General features: G+C 57.2%; 1 protein-coding gene across 1 annotated transcript; it reads left to right on the top strand.

Annotated features, from left to right (window-relative positions):
- The first annotated feature begins 6,590 nt into the window (after positions 1-6,590).
- Positions 6,591-10,606, top strand: LOC132334595 (serine/threonine-protein kinase pim-1-like). Its single transcript, XM_059860702.1, has 6 exons — positions 6,591-6,647; positions 7,075-7,209; positions 7,820-7,870; positions 8,099-8,441; positions 9,047-9,226; positions 10,593-10,606. Exons 1-6 carry the CDS (start codon positions 6,591-6,593, stop codon positions 10,604-10,606), a joined length of 780 nt encoding a protein of 259 aa, XP_059716685.1.
- Positions 10,607-11,011: the final 405 nt, after the last annotated feature.

Genomic DNA, 11,011 nt, shown 5'->3' with positions numbered 1-11,011 from the left:
TTGCTCTGTCTTGGCATGGGGGTCTGTAGAATAAGTAATCATGCAATACTTCAGTTTGTGGAGAATTTCAAATATCCCAGCACAGCCTGGGGGCACTTTCCCTCCACTGCCTGCCCAGGGCTCTGCTACCTGGAGCTGTCCCTGCCAGCAGCTGCTCCCTGTGCCCAGGACTGGGCCATGTCAGTGCTGCCTGAGCGCAGCTCAGCCCTGGGGGCTCAGCTCTGCCCTGCAGACCCCTCCCAGCTCTGGCACTGCCCAAGGGCAGCTCTGGCTCTGCAGGCTCTGATGGGAATGTCAGAGCAATCCTGAAAAGGACTGGAAAAGCGATGCTGATGCTGCCCTAAGGAACCCTGTGCTGATTTCTGGCACTGCCTGGTATATTCAGATCTCAGAGAATTTTTTTTTTTTTTAATAATTTTTCTCTGTCTAAAGTGAGACAGGAATATCTAAGTGCATTTTTCTATCCAGGCATCCCAGAGAAATGGATTAATAAAGCAGGATTTTTTTGTTTTATGCAGACCCTGCTTTGCTGTGCTTATCATTTAATCTACTAGGAAATACCCTGGAGATCAGTGTCATGCTGGGAGCATCCCTTAACAATGTAGCATCCTCACCACACAACAGAAACTCTTCCAAGCCTTACCAGCTGTCTCCTCCCACCCAGATCTGGTCCCACAGTGCTTAGAGCAGCTGCCAGGGCTGGCTGAGAGCTGTCCCTGGCAGGCAGCAGAGTCCCTGCCCCAGCAAAGTGCCCTGGGCTGCAGGACCCTGCTCTGCAGGACAGCCCTGGGCACCCCTGGCTGCTCTGCACAAGAGACAATCAGAGAATGTACTCACAGCGTCTGGAGGCGTTGGGATGTTCCAGCTTTAGGAGATGGCTCCAGGAGCTGCAGCTGCCTTGTCCTGCAGCCAGAGGTTCCTGTGCCAAGGCCTGGCAGTGATTCTCCCCCAGTCACTTCTCAGCATCTGCACAGCCCTGACTGATTGAAAATATCTCTGTCTCTGTGCTGTGCCCGGGGTGGCCGCAGGCAGTGCCCTCAGCCCTGCTGGGTTGGGAGAGGAGCTGCTCCTGAGGAGATATGTTATTTTGAAGCTCTTCTTGATTGCCAGGAGTTCCTTCTGTTCCAGGAGCCCAGCCCAGCTCAGCAGAACAGACACAGCACAAGGACTTCTCTTGTGGGTTGGGTGCTCAGGCCCTGAACATCACTCCCTGAGAGGGAGTTGAAGAAATCTCTCAAGAATTCAAAGTCACAATCAATCTCCAACGTTTCTTCAAGTTTTAATGGGTCCCACTGAGGGACAAGACTGAGAAAGTGTCCCCAGGTTCCAGTTAGAGCAGAACACTGGAGGCAGTGATGACAGCTGGGGAAAAACAAGGCAAAGGTGTCTTTGGGGCTGAGCAAATCTGGATGTGTTTCAGGAATGCAAAGGGCCAAGGCCTGAGCCCCAGCCCCTGGCCAGGCAGATCCTGTCCCTCCCTCCTTGCTCAGGGCTCTTCCCGGGATGGGCACTGACATGTGGGGATGTGCAGTGCCAAGGGCAGGAGCATGGGGCGGCCCCTGCCAGGCTGCTGAGCAGGGACAAGGAGGCCATGAGGCCCCAGGCCTGCAAGGGTCACTTGTCTCCTGCTCCTGGCTCAGGCCCAGGCCCAGCAGCCATGGCCAAAGTGCTGCCCAAGTTGGCTCTGTCAGGGCCTGGCAGCTGCTGCCCATGCCTGTGCCCTGTGCAGCCCAGGCTGTGCTACGGTGTCCCTGCCCTGCACCTCTGTCCCTGCAGGCTGTGCTCATCCCCCGGCTGCCCCACCTGGCTGGCCCCTTCCTTTGCTGACAGCTCTGCCTCCTGCCTGCCTCTGCCTGCCCACACAAAGCCTTGGGCTGACCCAGGCTCCTTCTGAGGGATGTGTTGCACCACAGCCCTGCCCTGGCAGGGAAATTCCTTGTTCTTTTTTCCCAGTCTGGGCCTCCCAAGCTGCCCTTTGCATTAACACTTTCTTTCTCTGGCTGTACTCTACTATGTCATATTCACCATCTCTGAATCCACCCTTCAGTCCCTCCCAGGGCTCTCCCCTTCTGTCCTCAGTCTGCACCCCACTGAGCACAGAGCTCCTCTGTCCCTATACAGTGCTCATGTGCTTGAGGACATGGGCGCCTGGACAAGAAGGACGGTTCTTTTCTACAGGAAGGAAACCACAGAGCCCCAGGGTTTTGAAGGCAGATGAGAGGCAGGCACTGGAGGCCAAGGTAAGCCAGACCTGTCTGTCCTTGCAGCTTTTGTCTGAAAGCAACCCTTGGATATTTGGGGAGTTTTGGAGGTGCAATTCCATTTCAGCCATATGTAGCAGTGTATTTCTATAGCCATGGGTGCCTGGAGCAGAATGACAGCTCTTCTGCACAGGAAGGAAAGGGCAGAGCCCCAGTGTTTCACAGGCAGATGAGAGCTGGTCTTCAGGAATCCAAGGGAACCTAGACAGTCCTGGCAGCTTTTATCTGGGAGCTCTCTTGGATATAAGGAATTTTGGAGGCAGATTCCCAGTTTTGGCTATGGATGCCTGCACATGAGAGATGTTTCTTTCCATGGAAAGAAAAGCACAGCCCCCCCAGTGTTTTGACGGCAGATGAGAGGTTGCCCCCCCAGATGCCAAGGCCATCTAGAGCTGTCTGTTCTGGCAGATTTCCTATAGGAACAATGCTTTGATATAATCAAATATGGAGGTAGAATCCCAATTTCAGCTATGAACCCCTGGAGGAGAAGGAGAGTTCTTTCCCAGAGGGAGGAAAACATGGAGCTCCATGGCTTCAGGGCCAGATGAATAGCAACCCTCAACATGCCAAGGTCAGCTGGACCAGCCAGGCTAAGCCAGCAAGACTTGTTCCATGTTCTTGGATCCTGGGGGCCCTGCAGCAGAACGTTGTTTCCAGAAGGCCCAGCGATACCACAGTGGTCTCCTTGGCTCTGCAGTGTCACACTGGCCCCTTGCTTCCATGGGGACCCATAGTGTCACACTGGCCCCTTGCTTCCATGGGGACCCATAGTGTCACACTGGCCCCTTGGTGCCATGGGGACTCAGAGTGCCAGAATGGTCTCATTAGTTCCATGAGTCCCTGCAGTGTCACAAAGAGCTCCTTGGTTCCACAAGGCCCTGCAGAGCCCCTTGATTCAACAAGGCCTCAAAGTGCCAGAATGGTCTCCAGGACTCCATGATGCCCCACAGTGTCACAAGGACACCTTGGCTCCATGAAACCCTGAAATGGGGAAAGGCCCCTTGATTCCATTGGGCTCCTCCCTGTCACACGAGTTCTTAGTTCCACCGCACCCTGTAGTGTCACAATGGTCTCCTTGGTTCCACAGAGTCAGAATCTCTCGGTGGTCTCACGGAGCCCCACTAAGATCCCCTTGATTCCATGAGGCTCCGCCGTGCTACAATGACCCTTAGGTTAAATGGCCCCTTGGTTCCCGTGAGTCCTGAAGTGTCATAATGGTCTCCATGGTTCCACGAGGCCCCAGAATGTCACAATGGACTTTTGGTTCCACAAGCTTTCATACAGCCAACAGCAGTGTCCTTGGCTCCACAGTGTCACAAGGGACCCTTTGTTCCATGAGGTTCAGTAGAGTGAGATGGACACCTTGATTCCATGAGGTTCTGTAATGTCCCAATGGACTCCTTGGTTCCATGGCCCTGCTGTCCAGAATTGCCCCTTGGTTCCATGAGGTTCTGAACTGTCAGCAGGAATCACCTTGGTTCTGCAGTGTCATAACCAACCCTTGGTTCCATGAGGTGCCAGGCCTCCCACAGCCTCTCAGAGACCCTTCTCCCCCTCACGGCCCCTCACAGCCACAGGCCTGGGGCTCCTCCCGAAGGAGAAGGGGTCGGGCCCTGCTTGTTCTCCTTTTATTTCAGTCCCTTCACAGCCACGAGTGAAGAAAGGCTGAAATGGAGCCTTTCCCCAGCATTTCCCTCGGGGTTCATTGCGGGCTGAAGCTCTGTGCTGGCGCTGGCCCGAGCGCCACCATCCCTGCAGCCGCCAGGCCTTTGCTGTCCCCCCGTGTCCGTTCCCTGTCCCCGAGTCCCGCCCGGCTCTGGCAGCAGCAGCAGCCGCAGCGCAGGGGGCGCCGGCCCGGCCCAGCCGGGGCTCCCGGCCAGGAGCAGCAGCAGCGCCGGCCCCTTCCCGCCTGCTCCTGCCTCGGCTCCCGAGGGCTTTTTCCAGCTCAGTTCTGGAGTAGAGCAGCAATCACCCACACCCAGCCCTGACTGCGCAGGGCCCGCCTGTGCTGCCCTGACCCAGCCCTCAGAGAAAGAAAGGATCGGGTTCCAGCGCTGTTTTCAGCACTGCTTTACTCACCCTGAGGTGACAGCAGGAGGCTGCTGCTGCCTTTGCCTTGGCAATTGGAGATCATGGCTGCTCTTGCCGCTTGAAATTTATCTGTAAAACTGCAATTGCCTTTTTTGATCAGTGCTACCCAGAGTGCTTTTTTCGTGATGGTGAATGTGGGAATTCTTAAAATCAGAGGATTTTGGGAAAGCTGAAAAAGGCAGGCTTCAGAGACAGCAGAACTGTGATTAGAGCTGAGCTGTAACCATGAGATAGGGCAGCAGAAAAGTTAAATAAGAAGTGGGAAAGTATGGACAAATAGAACAATAGTTTGTGTATTAACGCTTGGCTAGAAAAACTCCCTAAGCTGCAGAAAAGTATATCTAGCCTGATATTAGGAAGTACTGAGCTTAATAAATGAGCACTGAGCATTTTGTTTTAAGGCTTAGAAGCAGGTATTGTATTCAAAATAATCAGGTATTGTTTTAACCGAAGGTACGTGTGCTTATAATGGTTGGATAGAACTACTGTCAATATGCTTCTGCTTTGTGTGATTGGTCAAAAAACTTTTAAAGTAAGTTGTAACATTGAGTTCTTTGTCTGCTGCTGAGGAGACTAACTGCCGGCATCTTCCCATTGTCATAACCATGTAATGAGACTGATGATGGAAAATAAACACCTCAAGACACATTCCTCAGCAGTCCCGTCCTCTTTGTGATTTTGTACATAGACCCCCGGCCGGCAATAGGTGAACTCAGGCTTTTGGTCACAGGCATCATGATTAGCAGATCTTGAAATCCCCTAAAGTCCCTGAGCACTAAGTCAAGGAGAATTAAAGCCACACAGACCACATTTGCAGTGCTCAAACACGGCCCTGCTGCTGCTGCTGCTGAAATAAAATCATCTGATAGAGGCCATCACAGAAATTGCCTCTCAAGTGTCAAATCAAATGAAAAAATCCACCAGGAGAAAGAGAAACCAGAACTTCTCGACTCACTTCATTGTTTCTCCTTCTGAGCAGCAGCAGCAGCAGCAAGTGGAGATGCGCAGAGGTATTTCCAGCTGCTGCTGATCCCAGCTGGAGCCCAGCCTGCTGCCCAGTCCCAGCGGGAAGCTGAGCCCAGCCCGGGGAGCTCCCGCAGTGTCGGGAGCTCAGCGCACGCGGGGCCAGGCCCAGAGCCCCGGGCACGGCCGCCCATTGCGGGGCAGCGGCGCAGACGGAATGTCCTGCGGCCCAAACCTCCTGCTCCTGCCACACAGCGCCAGCGCTCTCCCCCTCCTCCTCCTCTCCCAGCACGGCACAAATTCCAGCTCGGAGGAGGCTTCCCCAGAGAGGGCTCAGGCTCCTGCTTCAGCCTCAGGGTCCCTGCAGAGGAACAGGGCATCTTTCAGGCACTTCCACAAGCTCAAGGCTGCCATTTCATGGGCAATCTGGGATGAAAATGGACTTGTTAGGAAGCACAAAAGCAGAGGGAATTGATCAGAAATTATTAGGAAAAAAATGACCCTTCTTAGAGACAAAGTTCGCAAAGTCATTCCATGCATTTCTCCTTTTCAAATTCTTCCAGTCATCTCCTGACAGGTCCAGCATGTTCTGGTACTTTTCATGAACTGACTGTACTCTTGATTCATATCAATGCATGAGATGTAGAAGCATCTGAACTGAACACTGAGACAAACTCCCTCTGTCAGCCCATTTTCATCTTCTAGCTCACTTTCCGTATGTCCACAGGCATCTTGGAATGATTATCCCACAGCTCTCCATTTCTGGCTGCAGGCTCTGGAGATTCTTTCTCTGCATTCAGTCAGGTTTGCATTCCCTAATAATTCCTGGTAGCCCATCATGTTTTCTTAAGGTAGAACAGTAACATTGAAAACCTCACCAATGGCACAACTGCCCAGCCCACAAGGAAAAGAAAGAAGAAGCTGTCAAGTTCTTCAAATATTTGTCCTGCTTTGCTGCAAGAGTCGTGCTGCACGCACAGTGTGGAAAGCCAAGAGGAGCTGCAGTTGGTGGCACATCTTGTGACAGAAGCTGCACCTCGTTCTCCAGGAAAGATTCTTGGAAAGAGCAAAGAGGACTGAGGAGCAGATGATGGGAAAACTGAAAGAGCTTTTAAGAAATTCAAAGAAAACAGAAAGAAACCATCTGAGATGTTTTACTCGATTTATTTTTATGCTCCTCTTTTCCATCTTGCACTACTTCTCCATCCATTAATTCCAAATGGATCTCACTTCTAAGCTCAATGACTTGGCAAGTTGTAGACACTGTCAAATACCATGAGCTACACCCAGTTTGCCTTCCCCTGGATTTCTCTGGAAAGCAATGCTGGAGAGGTAAGTGCAGTGCCTGGGTCACATACAAATTCAGCATTCAGGGAATGTGCTCCGATAGTGTTTGACCCTCAGCAGGGACAATGCACAGCAGGGACCGAGGGGATTCCTGTGCTGCTGTGCAGGAGTGCAGACTCTGGGTCTTGGCTGAACACGGCCAAGTTCCCGTGTTTGGACAGGCTCAGGGGCTGCCCCCGGGGAGCGCGGGGCTCGGCGCGGGGGCCAGTGGGCAACGGACAAACGGACACGGGGAAAAACGGCCCCGGCGCTTCAGTTGCAGCGGCAGCAGCAGCAGCGAAAGCAGCAGCGAAAGCAGCAGCAAAAGCAGCGACTTTGCCGAGCCCCTCTTGCTTGTCCTCTCCCTCTCCCGCAGTCCCGCTTGTCCCGCAGTCCCGCTTGTCTCTCCCTCTCCCGGTCTCCCTTTCCCGAGGTCCCCTCCTCTCCCAGCCTCTCTCCCCATGCCCGGTCGGGCCATGCCCCCGGCCCGCCCCCGGCCCCGGGCGGGGCTGCCCCGTCCCCGGCCCCGGGCGTCCCGCCGCGGTCTCGCCTCCGGCCGGCTCTGGTCGTACTGGCGGTGGCGCTGCTGGGCGGGCATCAGTGCCTGGGACAGGGGCGGCATCGCCTCCCTTTGGCTCCGCCTGGCCCGAGCCTGGCCCCGGCCCCGGCCCCGGCCCCGGCCCCGGCCCCGGCCCCGGCCCCGGCCCCGGCCCCGGCCCCGGCCCCTCCCGGGGCCCGCGGAGGACACAGGCGGCGCGGCCGCTCCCGCCGCCTCCGCTGCCGCTTGCCCGGCCCGAGCTCCGCCGCTCGGCAGCGCGGCCGCCGGCCCCGAGCCGCCGCTGTCCCGCTGCAGGGAGCGAACGCCTGGGGATGGCCGGCCTGGGGCGCTTGAGGGGCGCTCGGGGGCCGTTGCCGGCCCCGGGCCGAGCGCTGACAGCCGCGTCCCGCCGGCAGGGAAGGCGCAGCAGGGCCTGAAGGAGCAGTACCGGCTGGGCTCGCTGCTGGGGCGCGGCGGCTTCGGCAGCGTCTTCGCGGCCACGCGGCTCTCGGACGGTGCCCCGGTGAGCGGCGGGCGCAGGAGGAGGAGGAGGAGGAGGGGGCGGAGGAGGAGGAGGGCGGAGGATGGGGCTGAGCAAGGCGGGCGGCGAACTCAGCCCGCTGCTTCCCTTGGCTTGCAGGTGGCCATCAAAAGGGTGCCACGGGAGCGCGTCCGGCACTGGGGCGAGCTGGTGAGTGAGCGGGGCCAGCGGGAGCAGCCGGGCCATGCCGAGCGGGGATGAGCCGAGGCCCGACAGGGTGGAAGCCTCCAGGACGCCTCGAGGGAGAGCGGGCGTGGGGCCAGCGCAGGGCACAGAGCATCCCAGGCTGGCTGAGGGCTTCCTGAGCCCCGGCACGGCATCAGCCCCACTGACGGCATCGTGCTCCTCCCGCAGCCCGACGGCACCAGCGCACCCCTGGAGATCGTGCTGCTGGCCAAGGTGTCCACTGGCTTCCCTGGTGTGGTCCAGCTGCTGGAGTGGCTTGAGCTCCCCAACGATGTCTTGATGGTGCTGGAGCGCCCGGAGCGGTGTCAGGACCTGCAGCATTTCATTCGGGCACGGGGCTTCCTGCCCGAGGAGGTGGCGCGGGAGCTGTTCCGCCAGGCGCTGGAGGCCGTGCGGCACTGCACCAGCTGCGGGGTCCTGCACAGGGACATCAAACCAGAGAACATCTTGGTTGACCTGGCCACCGGGCAGGCCAAATTGATTGACTTTGGCTGTGGCACCTACCTGCAGGACACAGCCTACACTCACTTTGCAGGTGAGCCCACACAGGGTGTGCTCCTGGTCCCAGCATCTCATGGCCCAACATCTCACAGCCCAAGCTGGGTGTGGCAGTGGGGATTCTCCCTTCTGCAGCCCTTCATGGCACTGAGACTTCAGCCAAGTTGCTTTTGAGCAGGGCTGGGTGTGGAGCCAGCTTCCAGCCCTGCAGGCAGCCTTTGCCCACCACTCTTCCCAGGACTGGGGCTAGGGCAGCCAGCCCAACAAAAACACCCGTGGGTGGGGGTAGCCGAGAGGGGGGGTCGGAACCAGGGCCCCAGCCAGTTTGGTGTGCTGGTGAGAAAGGGCTTGGACTGTTCCACTCGCCTGCTTTGTTTTGGGTTCATAATGTTTTTTGGAGCAATGCAGGCAGGGAGGATGCAGGCATGGTTTTTCCCCCAGCACTGAGTGGTTCCTTCCTTGTTATGGTGGGGCCTTGCCAGGGCTTCCACTGCCCTCTTCCAACCCCAAGTCTGTACACAAGTCTCAGGTGCTGGTGAGAGGGCAGTGCGTCACACCCCCTGTGCCACTGGAGCAGGGATGCTGGGGCCAGGCTCTGGGAGCAGCAGCATCCCCCTGATGAACTCCATCTGTATTCCATAGGAACACGGTCATACAGCCCCCCGGAATGGACCCACTTTGGCTGGTACTATGGCAGGCCAGCTACCATCTGGTCCCTGGGCATCCTGCTGCACCAGATGGTCTGTGGGGAGCATCCTTTCAGGAGGGGCCAGAACATCAGCTGGGACCATCAACTCTCGCTGCCACAAGGGCTCTCTCAAGGTGGATCCTCATCTCTGGGCACGGGGGAATACCAGTGCTGGGAGACAGCAGCGGGCTTGTGAGCATCCTGCTCTGGCAGCTGCTGAGGAGGTGGCACATGTCCTGCTCTCCTGCTCTCCTCCAAACCAGGGAATGGATGGGAAAGCTTAGGCCCAGCTCTGAGCACATCCAGCATGGCCTGGGCACGGGAATAGTGGGGCAAAGCCAACAGGAGCCTTCTCCAACTGACCGGTGGTTTGTGGTTTCTCTGCCCAGAGTGCCAAGATCTGATCAGGCGGTGTTTATCCATGCTGGACTTGGACAGACCCTCATTAGAAGAGCTGCTCTGTCATCCTTGGATGCAGGATATTCATCTGCACTAGAAGAAGGGAGAGAGCCACAGGCACACTGTGATGCAGGGCCCTGGTAAGTTACAGCTCCACACATGCCTTGGCAGTCAGAAGCAAAGGAAGCCAGACTTTTTTGTCCTGCCCGTGTCACTGCCCAGGGCTCATCAGATGGGAACACAGAGCCCTTGTGCTGGAGCTGAGCTGCTCTGCCCAGCACTGGTGGCCACCATCCGAGCTGGTTTTGCTTGTCCTGGTTCCCTGACAGCTGGGGCCTTGGGCAGAATCTGAGAGCCTGGTCTCACCCCAGGGAAGGAGAAGGAGCCCCTGGAGAAGCTGTACCAGGTGGGACTGCTGCTGCTGGAGACAGCGAGGATGACATCAAGGATGGCAACCTCTTCCTGGACCTGGCCACTGGCCAGCTGAAGATGATGGACCTTGATTGTGGCACCTTCTTCAAAGCCAGGCTCCACAGCAAATTTACAGATGAGTCCACACGCAGGGGCATGCTCCCACATTTGGGCATTGCACAGCCTGGCCGGGAACCAAAGGTTCCCCCTTTGCTGGGGCAGATGCAGCTGATCCTTCAGTCGCCTGCCCAGCTGGTTTTGGCAGGGCTGGGGGGATGGGCTGGGCTGGGTACGAAATGGGAGTGGGCTCCTGGCCCTGCCAACAGCCCCCAGCCCCCACCGTGCCCCGGGCTGGGGCTGGGGCAGCCAGCCCGACACAAACAAACCCCATGGTGGGAGCAGAGGTGGGACTCCAGAACCTGTGCTGAGGCTGCTTTGCTGTGCAGGCAAGGAAGGGCTTGGGCTGCTCCACTGCCCTTGTTTGCTTTGGGATCAGCGTTATTGTGGGGGGCAGTGCAGGGGGGAAGGGAGAAAGCCTGGGCTTCCCTTCCCCGTGTGTGGGTTTTTCCTTGCATGCAGGGGTTGGGCCTTCCTCAAGGCCCTGGCAGAGATAAGATTTTTTTACCTTTTTTCTTGTTTCCCCTTTTTGTCTGTAATCTATTTTCAATAATTTGTTGTTTGTTTTTCTAGATGAAGCCTTATAGGTTGGGTCCAGTCTGGATCAGGAAGTGCTTGGGACCAGCTGCAGTGTGGATGGGCCGTGCCCTTGGAGAAGGCTGAGGACATCGTTTGGGACCAGCTTTTCTTCCAGCAGGGGAGGGCGTGAGGTGGGTCCCTGTCTGCCTGGCATGGTGGGATCAGAGCTTCTGGGAGATGGCAGCGAGCACAGGAGCCTCCTGCTCTGGGCAGCTGCTGAGAAGGTGGATGTGCCCTGGCTGGCTGCAGGCTGGGCACACGTCCTGCCCTCCTGCCCTGCTGCCAAAAGCAGCAGTGATGGGCAGCTCTGGGCACCGCTCTGAGCACGGCCAGCATGGCCTGGGCACCGTGGGCGGCTGGGACAAGGGCACAGGAGCCTTCAGCTGACGGGCGGTTTCTGCTTTCTCTCCTTG

The sequence above is a fragment of the Haemorhous mexicanus genome, chromosome 16 (genome assembly GCF_027477595.1).
Source record: "Haemorhous mexicanus isolate bHaeMex1 chromosome 16, bHaeMex1.pri, whole genome shotgun sequence".
NCBI lineage: Eukaryota > Metazoa > Chordata > Aves > Passeriformes > Fringillidae > Haemorhous > Haemorhous mexicanus.
This window is presented reverse-complemented; position numbering and strand designations above follow the sequence as displayed.